This window comes from Podarcis vaucheri (assembly GCF_965113315.1).
Source record: "Podarcis vaucheri genome assembly, chromosome: 2".
NCBI classification, from domain to species: domain Eukaryota; kingdom Metazoa; phylum Chordata; class Lepidosauria; order Squamata; family Lacertidae; genus Podarcis; species Podarcis vaucheri.
This window is the reverse complement of record NC_138760.1, coordinates 86220069-86241301: the sequence shown is the minus strand read 5'-3', so window position 1 is coordinate 86241301 and position 21233 is coordinate 86220069. Positions and strand designations below refer to the sequence as shown.

General features: G+C 45.9%; 1 protein-coding gene across 28 annotated transcripts in view; it reads right to left on the bottom strand.

The window, feature by feature from the left end:
• CACNA1D (calcium voltage-gated channel subunit alpha1 D) overlaps positions 1-2899 on the bottom strand; it is a 201710-nt gene extending 198811 nt beyond the window's left edge. For 8 of the 28 annotated variants that reach the window (XM_082209157.1, XM_082209172.1, XM_082209167.1 and 5 more), the window contains exon 1: positions 1913-2889. In XM_082209157.1, the coding sequence (XP_082065283.1) occupies positions 1913-1955 (43 nt within the window). In that variant the 5' untranslated portion in view covers positions 1956-2889. Of the gene's footprint in view, positions 1-1912 lie in introns of all 28 variants that reach the window. The other 20 variants (XM_082209146.1, XM_082209147.1, XM_082209171.1 and 17 more) reach the window with 5 other exon arrangements.
• Positions 2900-21233: the final 18334 nt, after the last annotated feature.

Below are 21233 nucleotides of genomic sequence, written 5' to 3'. Positions count from 1 at the left end.
CTGTTTTATTCTCAATCCCTTTCCTTGTGTTCCACCCCTAACATAGAATTTTCCCTTTCCACAACTGCTGCGCACTGGCTCAACACGTTTATCGACACCTGAACTTATCCTTTTCCTGCCTTTTTTTGTACATGCATTTAGTAGGTGCCTTAACTCTCAAATCAAAGGTTTTTTGATCCTAGAATACAGAATAACATTAGCAATGAAACTGGAATCTCTCTAACGTTTACACTTAAAGGATTGTTTGGAAGAAGCAGCCTAAATTGCAAAGAAAGAAGATGCAACGTAACTTGATAAGGATCTTAGATTCTAGCCTACCAAGTGTGCCTGCGGGAAGCAGCTTCTAACTGTGCTCTAAACTTGAGGATATATGTGAGGGGGGAAAGACGGAGGGATGCAAAGGAAATTAGAGAAAGAGAAATTGACAAGAAGCTTTGCACAGGCAGGGGGTGAACTAATATCTTTTGATCACTGCTCTTCAGACAGAACAAAGATGTAGCAATGATTCCTTTACAAATGCTTTTTCTCCCTTTACTGAGGCAATACTGGGGGGGGGATGTTGCCATGTCCTGTGCTCCTTTGCATAATCTAGTGACAAGAACCTAGTTGTAGCTTCTTGTGCTGCTTCACCTCCAGTGCTGTGAGCACATACAGAGATGCAAAACAGAGGTTGATTGGGGGACAGCTTAAGATGGCTCCCTTGGGGTGGATGAAGGTTGGGGAGAAGGTAACTTTTGGATGTGGCTAGCATGTTTCCCACAGACCAAAGAATTAATGGATCTTGCATTAAATCTCAGAGAAGGGAGAGTGGGGACAGAGTCTGAGAATGATGAGTGGCTGGCCCATCAGATTGCACGGGTCACATCAGCAGCTGGGTCCATTGCTAGGTTACCCAAGGAGAAGAAGAGTTCCTGCCTCAGGTGACCGTTTGATGCAACAGCAAACATTGTCAGATTCACTCTACAATTATTTCTCCTAGAACCGTTTCGTAATTCCGCCCCCTCCTCCAAGTTGCACTGCTTTCTCCTTCTTCCTCCCCCCCCCGCACTTCCGCCTTTCTATTTTTATGGGATGTCAAAAACGAAGGCGGTCAACCTCTCGACCCCTCTCCTTGGCAAAGGGGCACCACTGAAAGTGAACTCCAAAAGAGGGAGGGGGGCTTATCTTGCCCCTGGCGCGCGCGAGGAAAAGCACGCGCGCGCGTGCGATATCAAAGTCGCTGTCAATTTCAGGAGAGATGAATCATTTCCACGCAGCTCGCTCTCTGGGAGAAAGAGGAGCGGGAGGTTGACGGGGGGGGGGGGCAGCAGCAGCGCCTGCCCGAGCCTGTTTGCAAAGGCGATTAACACACACACGAGCCCCATGTGTCGTCTCTCCCTCGGCGCTCGGCGAAGAGGTGGAAGGGGGAGGGAGAGAGCGCTGCTCGCCCGCCTTCCGCAAGAGCCTTAACCACCACGGCACATGCCCGGGGCACCCACAGCGAAAAAAGCAAAAACCCCAAGCCTCCCGTCGAAAGGCGCCGCGTCCCGCTTCTCGCCCTTCCTTCCCCCCCCCCCAGCCTCGCGGCGAAAGGCAGACGTGCGAAATCAATGCAACGCGCTCCCGCGGGAAGGGGAGGCGGCCGCGGGGAGCCCGCGCACCGGGGGCGGCCGCGGGAGGCTCGCTCGCCTTCGCCTCGGGAGCCTGCCATAACCCCGTGACCCCCAGCCCTCCAGCCCTTCCTTTCGCCAGCCCCTTAATCCTCCCCGCGGTTCCCTCCTCTAATCCCAACATCCCCAAAATCCCTCGCTCTTTTAATCCCAAGGCATCCTCCTCCTCCTGCTGCTGCTGCTGCTGCCGCGGTTGTTGCTGCTTGGGGAGGCGGAGAGGGATGGAGGTGGGGGGCTGGAAGGTGAGGGCGGGCGGCTCTTACCATCAGGGAGCTGCGGCTGCTGCTGCTGCTGCTGGGGCATCATGGTCACTTTCTTGCGGGGCCCCCCGAGACGCGGGCGCCGCTCCTTTCGCCCTCCTTCTGCCCGTCGCCGCTCCAAGCCAGGCGTGAGGCGATGCCCCCCTCTTGGCCCTTGCCCCTGCGCTGCCTGCTATCCGGCGGTCCCCATGGTGGCAGAGCGAGCGAGAGGGCAAGGGCTTGGAACGGGGTGGGTGGGAAGAGTCGCTGGGTGGCTACTACAACAACCACCGCCGCCGCCGCCGCTTCTTCTCCGCCGCCGCTGCTTGCAAATCCTTTCGAGTTTGGGCCAACATGACACTCACATCCGGGTGACACGGGCGCTCTCCATCCCTAGCAACCCGCCGCCGCGGCTGCACCCTCTTCCCGCCCCGGCTGCCGCCTCTCTCGAGCCCGCAGCCGCTGCCTGGCTGCCTCCCGCGCAGCCGTCGCCACGCGGGTTAACTCTCTCGCGCCTGCCGCCGCCGCCGCCACCTGCTGCTGCTCAGCGAGGAGGAGGAGCAGGCGGGCGCAGCGAAGGAGAGAGGCAGGCTGAGCCGCGCAGTAAGCAGCCTAGAGGCGAGCTCCAGACCGGCGTCCACAAATAGCAAGGAGCGCGCCGCGGCCTTAACCCCTCCCTCCCTCCTCCTTCGCGCTCTTGAAGGTCTTGGAAGCGGGAGAGCGCAACTGCGTTGCGAGGGGGTTCAAGGCCGCCGGGAGACCAGGCCCGCCTCGGGCGTGCAAGCTGCGCTTCGTCGTACTCCCAGAAGAGCTGCGTGCGTGCATGCGTGCGTCTGGGCGTCTGACCCACCTCTAGCTCCTCTAACTGGGCGTGAGCCTCTCGCTAAGGCGGCCGGGCGCGTATTTGCCACCAAGGGAACCTCCAGGGTCAGAGGCTTGCAGCGCCTGGGCTTTGCGCGCGGTTTTGCCCATATGCGAACTTCCGGTGGCATCTGGGCGGAGGATGCTGCTGCCCTGGTAAATAAGAGCAAGGGAATTATGGAGGGAGGCCTTGCGTGTGAGGGATGGGCATTTTTTACACAGGGGGGGAGAAAGCAGCAAAAACTACACTGGAGCTTCTTGTGTTGCACACGTGTTTGTGAAAGGTGGCAATGCGGGTGGAAGAGAAAGCATCTCTTCCTTGTCACCCAGGGGAATTTTACACTTGCCTTAGGTCAGGACCAGCCACGTGTTGAAAACGCGACGGCCAGCAGGCTGTTCGTATTGGAAGAGGTGAAGTTGTGGGCAGGATGCCTTTTCCTCCTTCCCACTGCAATCCATATCTGAGAGTTAGGAGGGAAGGGTTTCCAAGTCAGATCCGTGTGCATGCGCTGACTGATTCAAATGAGCCCACCATCACCATGCCTTTATTTTATTTTTTAAAAGTAAAGCACTGTGGAGGAGGCTTGATGTGGCTCCTCATGACTGAAGTAAATGTACTGTGCATATCTTCTTTTGTCAGTACACTAAGAGTTGATCAGCTTGACAGGGAACTTTGACTCAGGGAGGGAGGAGAGTAGGTGGGTTTCTTCCTTACATAACTTGCACTGCTCCCCCTTTCATCATTTCTTTTCCCATTTCTCCTCTTTCCTCTACTGCCCACTTTTGGCTGGAAAGGTTAGCCAGGGAGACTGGTGCTGGTGGCAGCAAAGATGCTCTGGTCAACGTTGAGTGTCCCTGTTAGCAAAATGGCTGCTCCTCCTTTCGCTACTTCCACTATGGGTCAAGAGAGTTTGTCTGGCATAGCTTAGAACGGCTTAAGCAGAATGACATGAGAGTCAGAAGATGGAGGGTTAGTTGCTTTCTCTCTCACTTAACTGACAGAGACTCTTTAGGCACACGGAAACACTTAACTAGCGCTCCTGCTTTTTGTCACACTAGCGCCTAGGTGGCCAAGTGGCACTTTGCTTTCCTCTACCGTCCTAACTACGACTTCAGCAGCCTAGTCAGGAGTAGAAAATGACAGGAGTAGTTTAGAAAGACTGTACTTGTGGATCTTTCATCCATCACCTTCCATGACGTATGCTTTCAGATCTATATCCATGCCACCATTTACACCCACTTATTGATCCCCTATTCATTCCAAACCTCTTTAATGAGCCAATACCATACCAGCCACTAACCTGTTTTCTTTCCATGTGTAATAGAGGCAGCCAGTTTTATCTAGATAAATATACAACAACAATAACCTGACTTGGGTCCTCATTGCTCACATACTGAGGGAGCAACTTCTGCCAATCCCTCCCCCTTAATCTGCAGCCTCACCTATCATTTCCCACACAGTTCCCAACAGTCCACCAACCCTGAGAAGTAGGGTTTTTTTTGCAAGAGGGGATACAGGGGGCTGCAGAAAGAAGCAGGAATGCCCAATTCCATGAACTTCCATCCAAAGAAAAGAAGTTAGGATCCAAGCCAATGTTTCTAAGTGTTCTCACACTGCTGACATTTTACTTTTGCAGCTCAGATAGCATATAGTTTAGTAAATACATCAAGTAATTTAATGCAAATTATTTATCTTTGTTTTGACACTCTGGAGTTGTAATTTTTTTAAAAAAAATTTACATTCATACTTCAATATTCTAATTTGTAATATTAGAACTGCATATGAAATATTTTAATTAAATTATCCAATGAAATAGACGCTAATGAATACAGTCATTCATCCTGCAGAATAGGTGATTTTCATTTGCTTTCTTTAGTAAACTGAGATATCCAATTATTCTGCCAAAATTGATTTGTTTTTAGTACATTAATGGAATACAGTGTTGACTGTCTTATTTGCTATTACATTACTTACATGCTCAATGTTAATACTTGCCTATGTTTATTAGCAAATGCTGTGAATAATGAGATTTTGGAGGGGGAAATAGCTTTTAATGGAATAAACGTAATGTTCTTGTCTGCAATGTTATCCCTGTAACATCACATCATACCTTACTGAAATAATTCTTTCACACTTTTATATTAGTGAAATGGCATGTGAAGAAGCTAGCCTGTTAATTGTTCACTCTCTCCCCACTAGTCTGAAAAGTAATGATTTAGGGATGTAAATCATAATTAGGGGAGCAATCCAAGCCGCTGGTGTGCAGCAACAGGGCTTAAAGGAATAGCCACCAATGTTCACTCTGGATGGGGTAAAATGTGGGGAGGGAAATCTTGTGTTTTTGTTGCGCCAGCTCCAGGGTAGCACAGAAGAGCGGTCCTGGTTGGGCTAAATGCTGGCAGCTGCACCATCTTAGAATTCAGCAGATCCATTTTGGTCTGGTCAGGAGCTCTGTGACAGCAAAGGTCCACCCCTGATGGAAGATCCAGCACAACCATGCAAAGCTGGACAGAGGGACATCTGCACCTCTACCAAACCCCCTCAGTGTGGTAGATAAGTGTGAGGTAACAAGCCTCATAATTAATCTGTGTAAGTCTAATCAATGCATGAAGGGGTTAATACTATAGAGTAAGCTGTCCTGCCAGGCTTAGCTCACCTTGGGCACTAGATAATCAATACTTTCTTCCCCTTCAGTCAACATGTGAAGAAGGCTGCTTGTTGCTCCAAGCTCAGAGCTTATGGCTCTCAAGCCACTCAAGTTCCTATACCAATAATTTAGGAACTTTCACCACTTTGCAACTAAGCCAAGTTTTTCTGCCTGTGCAGTTTTTGGAAGCACATGAATCTCACCTTTGGAGAGTTTGTAAGTAAACACATTTTATACTTAGCAAACGTGTTGTCAGGGGTTCAGGAGCAGAGGCGAGGGCAAGGGAGGAAACAGAGCGAGGGGGAGGAGGCAGAAGAAAAGATGAGTGATGACGACGACCCGAGATCTCCGAGTCTTTCCAGTGAATCAGAAGATTCACAGAAAGGAGCGCCAGTGGCCAGAACAAGGGGGGAGCCCAGGGGGACATCCCAGGAAGAAGGGTCCAGAGGGGGCTCAGAGGGCAGCAGTGGGAAATCGGGACCAGCGTCACCAACAGAGCGCAGTGGAGAGGAAGGGCGCCAGGTATCGAGCTCTGGCAGCTCGCAGCAGGAGGGAGGGCATGAGTCAGGAGTGGCCACACCTCCATCGGGGAGCGAAGAAACGGTCAGGCGGAAAGTGGAAGGTTGGGCGCGCGCGCCAAGTTCAAATGCACAGGAAGGTGGTGCAGTAAGCAGCCCGGAAAGGGAGCCAGGTCCTAAAGCCCGACGCAGGGAGACAGAAGGGTCCGGGGGGTCAGCGTCAGAAGAGTCCCGGAAGGAAGAGACCACGGGGGGCAGGGGGACCCAGAGAAGAACGGTCAGGCGGAAAAGGTGGAGTAAGGCTAGGGTATTAAGCTGGTGTACAAGGGGCGGAGACTCAGACGGAGCTTCGCCGGTCTAACCCATAAGACGTAGAGCTGCACGCAGCAGCTTGAGAATGGAAACTGTAACTCAATAAAGACTTTTACAAAGTTACCGCTGGCTAGCGTGATCCTCTGTGAGCTAGGATCTGGGAGCAGCTCTGACACGTGTGGTCTTCCCCTATGCCAGGGGAAGTGGGAAGCCTTGGAACTCACTTTAAAGGGCATATGTTAAAGGTCTGACAACCTGTATTTTTACTCTTTGCTGCATATTTTGTGATTTTAAATCTACTGGGGTTCTTTCACCAAACAGTACTTGCCCCAAACCTGGGTCTTTGCATCTAGGAAATTCTCCTATATATACATTGCTCTTGCATTGTTGGCATCTGTCTATCACGGGAGACAATGGAGTGCACCTTTAGGGGTGAAGTCAAAACTGTTGGAAGGCTAGACCGCCTTCTCTGGCTGTAGAGACCGATATGAGAGAGACATGTTTTGTTGCAGCTGGGGCAGATGAAGGCATCCGGTTGTGCTGCTACAGATGCACCATGGCGTTTCTATATGCAGAGAGCAAGAATTCTACTTCTTTTTCCCACCAGCAATAAGACCATAAGACAGACCCTGCTGAATCCAACCAAAGGTCCATCTAGTTCAGCATCCTGTTCTCACAGTGGCCAACCAGATGCCTATGGTAAGGTCACAAGCAGAATTGGGAGTTTCAGTTGTGCTGTATGTTCAGTGGATCACTCAATGCACAAGCAACCCACAGTTAGCCCCCCAAAAAAATCCTATAATGTGCCCCCAAAGCAGTTGAGCTTTTGCAAGCGTTCCTTTTCAACACTCACAAAAGATTCTATGATACCTGCAAAGCTCACATTTCTGCTGCCTTCTAACCACTTCTCTTGCTCCCAATACTGAACAAATTACCATTGGGGTGACAGGATAAGAGGGTGGCTGCAGTCCTTCTTAAGATCTCTGGCAGAGCATTCCACACACACACCCTGCCATCTATGACAGACTACCAGAGTCCCAGGGCAGCAGCAACTCCTTAGATAAATGAATTGGGGGAAATCAGGAATAGCAGCACAAGTGTGAAATGTAGACAGCAGAATACTTTTTTAGTTAAGGCCACTGGAAAACAGAGATATTAATGATATACTGCTGTCAGCAGCAATATTTCTGCAAAATCCTTGACTTATGCATTCATATTTTCTTCTCTAACTTATGAAATGCACACCTACCTGAGACAGGTTCAAAATATGTCAAAAATTCTGCTTGATCATTGCTTGATATCAGGTGTGCAGAATGTACAGCTTTCTATTTTCCTAAGCTCTCTGTCCTCCCCCAAAATCGCCTGGTTAAAATTGTTTCCACTTTTGAAAACATCACTTTAGAAATCTGATGGCTGGTACCATGGCTTAACTGAAGGGCAAATAATAAAGGCATCTGCCTATGTATATATGGGTAGGATATGCTCACACTTAAATGTCTTTGCACTGGCACTATGTCACTAGATGTCATCTTGCTCGACCACAGCTCCAATCCCATAGCCTAAAAACTGCAATGGAACAGTACTAGGCTGTACAGTTCAAGGCCTTGCATGCTCCCTAAGTATATACAAGTATGTGGAGAGAACTAAAAAATACCCCTGGCTGAGACCCTGGGCATCCGTTAGAAGAGACCTTATGCTGTCCAGAACATCTTTTTTGGTCTAAGGTCACTTCATATGCATATATATGTTCAGAGATGCACAATAATTGGAAACCCAACTTGAATACCAATATAGTCTGCCTTGATTAGCACCTTATATCTGTGAAAGTTAGTAAACAGGTAATAGCTTTCCCATAATTTGTGGACAAGCATGTGCCAATATTTCTCAGCCAGGCCATTTTCTCTGTTGGAACTCACCATGTTGTTACAGTAAGTCATTGGGCGACTCAAGGCAGCCCTGAACAGATGCCGGTTTGACAACAGCTGCATTCACACCACTCGCACAGGTGCTAAAATCTACAACAAACTGTCTCCCTAGCTCAGGGGTTGGCCAGTTTTACCTTGCCTGCGCCGGTTCACTCCTGTGGAGATCGTTCTGTGGGCCAGATCGCATCTGCACACGTGCAGACAGGTCTTCCAGCGCCGCCGAAGCAAGTTTCTGCTCCGCACTGCGCCACTTTAGCGCAGCGCGCAGGGACTCGCCACGCGGGCAGCTCGGTTTGGGGGTAGCTCATGGGTCGTTTAAATGACTCCATGGGCCACAGGTTGCCAACCCCTGCCCCAGCTGGTCACCCCGGTTCTGGTGCAAGTCAAATAAATGTGCCCCCACCTCCCTTGTTCTCTTACATTCTGGCAGATGGCTAGAACAGCTTGGAAGGGCCCTCACACACACATGTGCAATGGCAGAGGCACGCGGCTAGGAGTGTAGTGACTAGGAGCTAGGTGGAGTTACAGATCTAAAAAACAGGCCACATACTGGCCAGCTTCCGTTTTGACTTTAAATGTTCATTTTGGGCTTATTGGAAGTATGTAAGGGCACAAAGTGGGCAAGTAGAGTGCTGGCCCGCAATGGAGTCCACCTGAGAGGTGCTAGAACTGCACTCCGGCACACTCTGGCTGGAAAAAAGTACTTTAAACGAAGTTTAAACAAAGCTGATTTAAGCTTCCCTTGCTAAAATAATCTGTTTATAGTCCTGTTCCCCAAAATATAAACACTGATCCTGTAAAGTTACCCTGAACTTTGCAGTTTACTAAGGGAATGGAAGCAAAAGTATTGATCGAACAATTACAACCTCCAGAACACAATAATAGGGAATCTACTTATGTGGAAGGAAATTCAAGCCTTGAGGCTGAATATTAGATATTGCACCGTAACTCATAACAACAATGTAGGAAAGAGCTGTGTTGGATTTCGTAAGCTAACAGAGTGCTCAATGACCTCTTTATCACGAGAACATCTCTGATGTCCTGGAGTAGTGATAGATGAGATATTATAAAATCCTTGAAACTTATCCAGCGCAGTATCAAATTAACGTTTCTGAAATAACAAACAAATCATGGGCTATATGCCGACTTCCTACAAGTTGCCCTTGAACATAATGGAAACCCGTTGAGAACAACCACCTCTCAATATTCCAAGGCACTGAGCTGATAGATGAGCCAAATCATTACCATGAAATTATGGTTTGGAAGCAAGGGTGTAACATTATTTCCCAGAGACTAGGAAATTTACATCTCAATATAAGTTTCTAGTTTCCAGTAATTAAATAAGAATTATATATCCAAATGAATGGATGCTGGCAGGTACATCAACACAGTACAATAAGGTTTTTTATAATTCATGCAAAGTAAAACAGGCTCAAGTGGACCATATCTTGGGACCTTTCCAGTTTGCTATTGTATATTGGTTCTTTGAAAGTACCTCTTGGAACAGAGACCTAGCTATGAAGAGTGCTAGGCATTAATATCTTCAGTCATTTAATCTGCACACTGTAGTTCTTTGCCCTGAGGTCATTTATTCCCATCAATTAAATGCATGGTTCTCCAGCAATGATTCTTAGTCAACCTGGCAAGTATTGCTTGAAAAATCATTTCAACCTGAGAAAGGTTTGCATATTGGATAAAGGATCCAATGAAATTGCTGTTAAAATTAGCTAATAGCAAGAAAGATATGCTGGTGACAATTATTAGGGAGACACAGTTTGAGTTTACTGTCCCTAGATAGATAGATAGATAGATATTGTGGGATGACGAATGCAAAATTATTTAATGTAGAATCGTGGTGATTTCTATGTTTTCACTCCTTAACTGAAAATGTTTTCCCTCCTTAACTGAAACTGGGGTTTACTTTCTAGGTAATGTATTGTAAAGCTCGCTTACAGCAATCCTGTGCATATTTACTCATAAGTAAGTCTCACTGCGTTCAATGGGGGTTATTCCTAAATGCTCTAGGACTGCAGCCTTATGTAACAATTTGTCTTGGAATAACAACACTTTGTTTATGGATAGGAAAAGCTGAGGTACCAACAGGGTCAATGAACACTTTACATGCCACCTTTTCTAGGTAGCTTAAAGCATTTGGCTACGGAGCTGAGTTGAGAGCAGGAGGAAGATTTCAGAAGAAGCCATAAGAAACTAGAATAAGAAGTGATTAAGTGGAATATAGTTGATGAAAGCTTATGCCATAACAAATTTGTTAGGTAAAAGGTGGTGACACCCATGATGTGGAACAACCTCCATTTATAAATCCAGCACATTGTTCTCTCCTTGATGCTTTCAGCGAATGCTGAAAACCGTCCTGCTACACAAGCACCACTTGATTATTGATACTGATTGGTGCATTTGCTTGGTCGCTGTGGAAACTGAAAGCTATATTATAGTTTACTATTTTATTTTATTTATGTCTGTCTGTATTTGTTTGTTTGTTATCTACTCATTGAATACTGAAATATTTTGTACATCATTCTCAAGTACAGTGGTACCTTGGGTTATAGACGCTTCAGGTTACAGACTCTGCTAACCCAGAAAGTACCTCAGGTTAAGAACTTTGCTTCAGGATGAGAACAGAAATCACATGGCAGCGGCATGCCAGCATCAGGAGGCCCCATTAGCTAAAGTGGTACCTCAGGTTAAGATCAGTTTCAGGTTAAGAACGGACCTCCAGAACGAATTAAGTTCTTAACCTTAGGTACCACTGTATTTTAAATAAAAATAAAACTTGTTTTTCTGCAACAAACTGCCATGGCTACTACCCCTATGGAAATTGGGAAGGAGGGAGTTAATATTTCACCTAGAGTCCGTGTACTTCCCTCTCTAGCTAGATATGGACACCTAGAGTCCATATACAGTACTTCCCTCTCTAGCTTCCTTTCTTGAGTCTTGAGAGGGAAATCATGGGTGGCACTTCTGTGTCAGAGAAACCAGCAGCTTTCTCAGCTGGAGCCATATAAATTCTACATTTGCCTTGACTGTTAAAGTACTGCTTTTTCACCATCATAATAGGGTGCTTAACATCATAGCATGTGTAACAGCAGGAGAATGAAGTGGGTGTAGTGAGAGTGAGTGACAAGTGGAAGCGGGTGACGGGTGAAATGAGAAGAGCAGTTGGGAAAGTCAAGAAAGCAACCGGGTAAGAAGGCTAGTAGTTAAGACACCAGTTCAAAGGGGGTGACAGGTATGCTGGGAAAGTCTATTAGGTAGAAACAATTATTTGTTATTCCTTACTGAATGACAGCACAGCTTCTAGCTGTGTTCCTAAAATACTGTAGCTGGCTGACATGGGGTGCAGGGTTGGGCAGCAGCACACGCCTTGCCTCCCAGCACCAGTGTCACTGCAGCTAACTGGGAGGGAGAGGCAGTGGTGAGGTCAGCGCAATATGGATGGACTGGCAGAGTCAAAGCAGAATGCTGGTGCCTTTGTAGGGTGCTGGCCTCCCTGCTGCCTCACCTCTCTCTCTCCCAGCAAACCTCAGCGCTGAGCCACTAGACACCTAGTTGCTCTGGATTAAGAGAAGGGCTGAACTAGAGGAGCGGGCAGAGCACATGCTTTCATGGGAAAGGTTCCAGGTTGAGCCCCCGGCATTTGCAGGCAGGACTGGGAAAGGCTGTGTCTGAAACCCTGGGGAGCCACTGTCAGGCTGTGTAGATAATACTGAGCTAGATGAACCAATGGTCCAACTCAGTGTAGGGCAGCTTCTTGCATTCCTTACACAGAGACTCCTGAACAGCATGCAAACACTTTTTCTGGTTATTTTAGCTCACTGAATGAACATCTGTTCAGTTGTTTCTGCACCGAGCTCACCTTGTTACCTCTTAAGGTTTCATTCCAGTTTTCCCAATGGTCCAACATTTCTCTCTGGTTTTCTGATTATTGAAGACAAGCACTCATTTTAAAAATGTGTTGTTTGGGTGAAGCTGAGGCAGAGAAAGTACAGGACAAGAGTTCTTTTCACCTAAAACTCAGCAAAATAGCCCCTGTACGCTCCTCAGCGTACCTGGCTATTTCAGAGAACAGGCTATTGCAACTGGCTCTAGAGTATACACGTGTAGTTGGGCTTGTTTAACAAGTTCAAAGAAATCAAAGAGCAAAAAGTGAAGTGTATTTCAATGTATTTGTAAGGAGTTTGAAAGCTCTTTTATGTATGCCTTAAGAATTCATACAAGGAGGAGGAGAAGGAAATGCTGCACGACCCTAAAACAATCAGGAAGGTTTGGAGACCTACAACACTCCAGCCCTCTGACAACAGGAAGGCATTCAGTGATGATAAAAGGTAAAGGTACCCCCGACCATTAGGTCCAGTCGCGGACGACTCTGGGGTTGTGGCGCTCATCTCGCTCTACAGGCCGAGGAGCTGGTGTTTGTCTGCAGACAGCTTCCGGGTCATGTGGCCAGCATGACTAAGCCACTTCTGGCGAACCAGAGCAGCGCACAGAAACGCTGTTTACCTTCCCACCGGAGTGGTACCTATTTATCTACTTGCACTTGACGTGCTTTCGAACTGCTAGGTGGGCAGGTGTTGGGTCGCCGGGATTCGAACCGCCGACCTTCTGATCAGCAAGCCCTAGGCTCAGTGATTTAGACCACAGCGCAACCTGCATCCCCTCTGTGATGATACCACCCTGGTGATTAAGGTTGGTATTTTCTGCTAACAATCCGAAGTGCCAAAGGAAAAGTTCAGAGTGAAATGTAAAAAGCACAGGCAACAGCAGCTGTTGATGTAAATTGTAAAACTTCTGATTTGCACATTAGGGCAATGCCATTATTAGGTAAAGCAAAATGTCACAAAATAGTGTGTGGGCAGGGGGAAGGGAGGGTGTTGAGGAAGGGGGAAATGTTGGACTGGCAAATGTAACATCTGGGAGAAAAGAATAAGAGCTGGGACACTTTTCCAGGAAGCCTTTGGATCACCCTTCTAGTCCCTGTAGCTTATTGAAACTAAACCAAAGTGCATGTCATTGAAATAATCATGTATTTCCCTGCTTAGCCATGCCTACATATCCCACCTTTGCAAAGCTCTTTGGGATAGGGACCAGTCACATTTGTTCTTTCTAAAAGCATCACTTACATAGATGGCTATATAGGGACCCTCCAGACATCCTTTTTAGTGAGCATTCATGACGATTCATGCTCATGCTGGTATCGGGGTGGTTATACGCAATCCCACTTTCAATACTGTTTTCACCTGCAAAAGTTCCAGGGCAGACATACAGCTTCATTTCCACTCAGTGCATGTCCCATAACTTCTTGCTGAAACCCTGTAACTTCGTATACCACAAAATGTTTAATGGGGGTTGAGTTGTCCCATGTTTATTGGGCTATAGTGCAAAGAGGACCCAGTCAGCAGTAGTGTGCTGACAGTGGGGAAGTATCAGAAAACAACTAATAAAGTGTGGAATGATGTATGGATGATCCATTGTTGTTGTTTAGTCGTTTAGTCGTGTCCTACTCTTCGTGACCCCATGGACCAGAGCACACCAGGCACTTCTGTCTTCCACTGCCTCCCGCAGTTTGGTCAAACTTATGCTGGTAGCTTCGAGAACACTATCCAACCATCTCGTCCTCTGTCGTCCCCTCCATCTTTCCCAACATCAGGGTCTTTTTGCCAAAGTACTGGATCCTCAGCTTCAGAATCTGTCTTTCCAGTGAGCACTCAGGACTGATTTCCTTAAGAATGGATAGGTTTGATCTTCTTGCAGTCCATGGGACTCTCAAGAGTCTCCTCCAGCACCATAATTCAAAAGCATCAATTCTTCGGCGATCAGCCTTCTTTATGGTCCAGCTCTCACTTCCATACATCACTACTGGGAAAACCATAGCTTTTACTATACGGACCTTTGTTGGCAAGGTGATGTCTCATTATCACCCTATTATTGCATAAGTGGAATGCTGAAGAATCCGCCAACCAAAAAGACTGGAGCAGCTCATAGCCAAAGTCCACGAAGTTGAAAAGACAACATGTTCTTCTCCTACCTAAGCCATGCCTACACCCCCCACTTTATCTATTGTATCCCTATATCTAATTTAAGTTGAAAAGCCTTTTGACCAGTTACAGCTGCTCTTTGTAGAGCACCATGGACATAGATGGTGATGGTAGATGTATAGATATATAGTGATATAAAACTATGGATATCTCTGTAAGGAAGGCTCCAGCATTTGACATCAATCTCAAAACAGTCGTTCATAAGAAGAACAGTGGAAGCTCCAGGTCTCCATCTCTCCTACCTCATCATCTCCACCCTTCCCATCTCCTTGAATAAGTCCTTTCTCCCTTCTGCACTCCTTTAAAATACATTTATCTATCTGCCTTTGAACCACTAATTGAAGCTAGTTTTGCTACAGCACATTCAGGCTTCAGCTTTAAGTGCAATGCACATTTCCATACTGGAAAGCCACTCCCTGGATGCTTCTCAAGCAACATTCCACTCCAATCTTATAAAATGTCATCAGTGACGCTTGTAAATTGGGTTCTGAAAGCAAGATAACTGGTGGAGGATATAAACTCATTGGCATGCTGGGCTGTATTTGGCTGGCTTCAATAGCAGTACAGAGAAGGAAGAAGTAGGCTGGAAGATTGTCCACTCATGTATTGCCAGCCATGGCCACCTGCTAGTGCCAGCAGCAATGCTCTGCTATGCTTATCCCCCCCAATAGTGCCATCCATGTCTGATTCTGATTAGGGCTGTCTTGTGTAGATATTGGCTATGCTTGCTTTCAGTTCAGCATCAATGCAAATGAACAGCAGACCATTCTCCTCCCTGTCTCAGAAGAGTGGCAGTCTTTCAGGGCCTGAAGAAGTGTCTGAGACAACAAATGTGATTATGTATTTTTGTGATGCATAGCAGCCGAGGCTTTTTTTTAATATATAAAATCAGTCCCAATGGCTGTGCAGCTGGTTTGTCAACATGCGCTTCAAAGGGGTGGCAAAAGACAGGGGTGTTTTGTTCCTCCCCTCCTCTCGTTTTATCTTTTGGGGATTCTAGCCTAAAACTACTGGTGCTGCTGGAGGTGCACTCTCGTTTTCCGAGATCTCTCCCTCCTTGCATCATTGCTCAGACTATTGTTTTCTTTCCTAAGCATCAAAATCCCCCTCTCTTTGTTTGTGCCAGTAGCACCAGTGGTGCCCAAGTTCCACTATTGAAAGGAGCCAGCAGTGATGTGATGGCTTAAAGGCAAAGGCTGACTCAGAAGCACTGAAGCTAATCATTTATGCTTCCTCCACACAGAAAAGCAGCTCGCTATTATGGAACGCCGTGCACGCCTGTGTAGTACTTCTTGCAGCAGAGCCATAACAGATAAAGGAGAATAAAGATGAAACCATGAGGCCAGGGGACAAGACAAAGGGGACATTGCACGAGAAAGGAAGATGCAAGTTAAAGGAGTGAAAGAAATTGGGAGCTATGTAAATCAAAAAGGAGAAGGGAGAGCTCTAAGGATGGCCTACTACAGGATTTCGAGGTTATAAGAGGCTGTGGAAATTTGCTCACATATAATGTTTATACAAAATCTCTGCTGCAGAGGTTGAATTCACGGCTTGAACTTTGGACCCCATTTACGCAATTCTGTCTGGCTGTTTGTGCACCAATCAAAGCCTAAGCAAGAAGAACAAAAACATTATTTAATAAGAGCACCACATCCAGAGAAATCAAAATAGTGTGAGGTAAAACTGAACGGGGACCACTCTGGCATATTATTCCCTCCTTACGGCCCTTGAATTGGTCTGTTGTAGACATATACTGTAAAGTGGATCTGAATGGGCAGATTTGTGGGTGAAGAGGGAATTGTAGTCTATTTCAGGGAACAGAAGTGTGTTTGAATGCACCTGGCAAGATAATGTTTGCAACACACATTGATTTATGGAACACCACTTCTTGATGCTTGGGCATGTCCGCTTAAAGCCAAGAGGGAGCGAAAGGCATGTGACATGGACCACATCATGTCTGGCCAATCCTGGGGACAAGTCTTGAGACCTGTTCTAATTGTCAGCATAGCAAATGTTGTTTTTTCCTTTAGAAATGCACTTCTACAAACCTGGGAATTCCCTCTCATGCATAGATTTTCCCATTTTCACTACATAACAGTCCACGCTCAAATAGTTGAGTTTGCCCTATCTAGCCATCCATCCTCAGTACTGCCCTCTCCTCAAATACACAATTGTTCCATGCATATCTATTTACACATGCACTCTTGGAATTAGGTAGAAAATCTGTGTGTACCTTATTTCACAAAACAGAACAAAACAACCTGTTGTACTAAATTAAAAATTATCCACTCCTATGTTGTCTTGGCTTTTGGACAGTGTGTTTATGCAAATAGGTTTGCATATTTGTAACTTTTAAAAAAAACACTAATTGATTTAAACATTTTTACTTTATTTATTTATTTTCTAGCCTACCTGTTTCAAAGCAGCTATCAAACAGTAATAAAAATAGAATAAAATATTCTCCTAGAAAAATGCATTATACATTCAAATTTATATGTCAACTGTCTCCATATAACAATTTACAGAATGAATCAAAGGCCTTTTGGAAAAGCTAGATTTCTTCCAACCACCTGCAGCAGTACAGAGATGAGGCTTGATGGACTTTGCTCAGCAAGACATTCCAAAGGAGAGGTGCCACAACAGAAAAGGCCCTACCCACTGCTGGCATCAGCTGAGGGATTTTGAACAGACCCAGATGACAATCAGAGTGTGTGGGGAAGAATAGACAGGAATAGGTGTTTCCTAGGGTACCCAGGTCCCAACTGAGCCTGGACATTAATTGCCAGTGTAAATCATCATCATCATAATAAATAATAATAATTTTTTATTTATAACCTGCCCTTCCCAGTTCACAAAACTGGGCTCAGGGTGGCTAACAACAAATTCAAAACACTTAATTGTAAAAGCAGCATAAAATACAGTATAAAAACATGAATAACAATAAAATTCAAAGTTCAGAAATCAACTTGGGGGAAATCCATCTAATAGGCATTAGATAGTCACCAGGGCTAGCTGGCTGAATTAGTCCTACTTGGGCCAGCTAGGAGGCCAGGGGAGAATTAGCTATGAGGTCTCAGAGTGGGTAATCTTCATAAAAGGGGAAGGGGAGGGAAGAGAAGGGAAATAAAAGATTAGGCTGAATTCAAATTAAAGGCCAGGCGGAATAGCTCTGTCTTACAGTCCTGATGGAAGGAGGTTAAATCCTGAAGAGCCCTAGTCTCATGGGACAGAGCATTCCACCAGGTCGGAGCCATCACTGAAAAGGCCCTGGCCCTGGTGGAGGATAGTCTGACTTCCTTAGGGCCCGGGACCTCTAAACTATGGTTATTCATGGACCTTAAGGTCCTCTGCGGGGCATACCAGGAGAGGCGGTCCCGTAAATACGAGGACCCATAAATATAGAACTGAATTGCCTGGCTGTCATCAGCATTCTGGCTGCAAGCATTTTGCACTAATTAAAACATGCACATGCCATATCATTTTACCAAGCATCAAACTTAAATACAAGCTGAAGTTACCGCAATGGTTTAGAGAGGCCATAAGGAAGCTGATGGCAAACACGCCCGCTCTAACTAATTCTCGTCATCGCTTGCAGTAACACCATATAAAAGCTACCTGGATAACGGTATCTCTTTGATCATTCGAAAGGTTCTTTTCTGCATCTATATTTTATACCCCAGTGCAACATCATCCATAAAGTCCCCTGCCACTTCCAAGTGATCTAAAATAAAGCTTGATCTCAAAAATGTCAAACACAGTGAAAAACAGAGAGCCGGTTACAGCTACCTCTGTAGTCCCCACCCTCAAAGGCTCTGCGGTTTTCTTTCAACTCTGTTAATTACAGCTGACTTGGAGGAACCAGCTACCGTTGTTGCCGCTGCTGCTGTTCCCAACCTGTTTGCTGGCGCGTGTTCCCTCAGAAGAATACGTCTCCGAGAATAAGTTTCCGCATAAGCCACCAGTGTCCCAGTTTACCTTTATGAGTACAATGTAATTAGCACATGTTGTGACAGGGATTGGAAGGTGCAGGAAACTTGTGATTTTTCTTGGCATTGCAGTCAGGATTCTCTAAGAAGAGAGGCTCAAGCCTGACTCCAATGAAGTCCGCGAGCTGGTTAGCTGACACCACAAAAATGTGCATGCAGGTGTGGTGTAGTGGTTAGGAGCGGTGGACTCGTAATCTGGGGGACTGGGTTCGCGTCTCCGCTCCTCCACATGCAGCTGCTGGGTGACCTTGGGCCAGTCACACTTCTCTGAAGTCTCTCAGTCCCACTCACCTCACAGAGTGGTTGTTGTGGGGGAGGAAGGGAAAGGAGAATGTTAGCTGCTTTGAGACTCCTGAAGGGGAGTGATAAAGCGGGATATCAAATCCAAACTCTTCTTCTTCTTTGAAAGGAGACTTACCTAGTGTGGGAGTTTGGCAACACAGAGTGTTCCTCAGGGACATCTGGTGCCCATTGAGGACTGTTAAGGCAGGAAGACCAACAGTAGGTGGAGCAAGAGTCAATGAATTGCAGGAGCCAATTCTATATTTCTCTCCTCCTCCTCAACTAAGTGGTACAAGGCCAACACAAGAGACTGAGGAGGAGGAAGAAGAGTGCCTCCTCCAGACTAGTTTTAAGTAAGAAGGTAGGCCCAGTGGGACTAGCTGAGGGCAGAATAAGGTTGGTGGGGCAAGGACACATTCTCCTTAATGAACCAGCCTCCACTGTGAGCTGTTACTAGGAGTGAAAACAACATTTAGAGACTTCGGAAGGCAGAAACAAAGGAAAGCATCAAACCATGAATTCTAGCAGGCGGGAGGCCACCAAAACTGTATAATTTGGCATCTCAGTGATTGGTATTATTAATTGTATTATAATTTGGCATTGTTATAATGAGGCTGTTATTGGATTGGGTTGTGGTAATTGGAAGATAATAAAAATTATTAAATAAAAAAAGAAAACAACATTTAGAAAGGATTAGTCCACAGATCCACCACATAGAAAGAAATGACTCCCCTGCCTGCGCCTGACCTGTCTTATCTATCCGCATTCTGATGCTCTAAGGTATTTTCTCCAGCCAAGCTCCAAAACCTGAAATGGATCCCGCAGTTCTGGATAAGATGAGCATGTAAAAGGAAAAAGGAAAAGCAACACAAAATGGTTTAAAATAATGTGGAGGAGGTGGTGGGAGTTGCCTCACTGCTGTTTGCCTTTTGAGAGCCAGTGTAGTGTAGTGGTTAAGAGCGGTAGTCTTGTAATCTGGGGAACCGGGTTCGCGTCTCCGCTTCTCCACATGCAGCTGCTGGGTGACCTTGGGCCAGTCACACTTCTCTGAAGTCTCTCAGCCCCACTCACCTCACAGAGTGTTTGTTGTGGGGGAGCAAGGGAAAGGAGAATGTTAGCCGCTTTGAGACTCCTTCGGGTAGTGATAACGTGGGATATTAAAACCAAACTCTTCTTCCTCTTCCTCTTCCTCTTCCTCTTCTTCTTCTGCCATCTTTCCCAGGGAACTGAAATGTGTTGGGGAGGGGGGCATTATTGGGTTGTGTTTTTTATATATTTATTGTGGTTTTATCTTGTAACCTCCCTGAGACCTGCTGGTATAGGGCAATATACAAATAAAGGGTGAGATGATGGAAGTGCTTTGGAAATAAATAATAAAATTTAAAAATTGTCCATTAGCACCTTAGAGACCAACTAAGTTTGTTCTGAGTATAAGCTTTCTTGTGCATGCTGGGTATAAGGTTTCGTGGGGTATCTGAAGAAGTGTGCACGAAAGCTTATACCCAGAACAAACTTAGTTAGTCTCTAAGGTGCTAATGGACAATTTTTAAATTTTATTATTTATTTTAACTGTGTCAGATCAACACGGCTACCTACCTGAATCTAGTGCTTTGGAAAGTTAGTGAACAGGCAGTTAAAAACAACAAATTAATCCTTCACCATGTCTGGAAAATGGTGCTGGGCTTGGGAAAGGAAAAGAATGCTGTTAGTCATTAGGTAAGCATGATAGTTACACAACTACATGTTTCATGCAGCACTCATAATACAATCCTTTGCATTTTCTAGTTATGGGCTGAAGTGCAATTTCCCAGCAACTTGATTGAGCAGTGTGATTTCTGCACAATGCTTGCTAGAGGGGTATTGTCAGGGAAATGAACAAGAAACAGCTGCCCAAGCCCTGTGCAGAATTCATGTTGTCTTGAAGGGCGCTTGGACTCTTATGCCCATTAGCAATGCCCAGCTGCAAACTGAGGTCTCCTCAGTCTCCTCCAAACTAGGAATGGGAGTATTGTCAATTTTGGTTTCTTTCCATTTCTAAATTTTCCGATCTTAAGTTCAGTTTTCCACATTTCCACATCAGTTTCTGAGTTTCTTTTAGAAGTCCTCCTGAAAATGCATTAGCATTTTAGAGAAATTTTCTCCAAATATACATATTTTGTATGCAACTTTGCCTAAAATACTCACTTTTTGCAAACCACATTTCCTTAATATTTATCCCAATATAATGCATTTCTCTGTGTTATTTTCACGAATGTGTGCATTTTTACGCACTCTTTATCCTAGTAGATGCATTTTTGTACATATTACTTGGCTGCAGAACTGCACTGCAAAATTCAGATTTCAAAACATAGCTGTGATTCAGTCTGTGTGTTGTTCTGGAAGGTATGGAAGAAGAAGAAGAAGAGTTTGGATTTGATATCCTTCTTTATCACTACCCGAAGGAGTATCAAAGTGGCTAACATTCTCCTTTCCCTTCCTCCCCCACAACAAACACTCTGTGAGGTGAGTGAGGCTGAGAGACTTCAGAGAAGTGTGACTAGCCCAAAGTCACCCAGCAGCTGCATGTGGAGGAGCGGGGACGCGAACCCGGTTACTCAGATTACGAGTCTATCGCTCTTAACCACTATACCACACTGGCTCTCTGGGTAGGTATGGATTGGGTAGGTCTGCCTTTAAATGTGAGCAGAACTGAATTTCACCCAATTCCTACTCCAGACTGTCAGTATTTTGCAAGAACAATTGAGTTACATACTGAAAGTT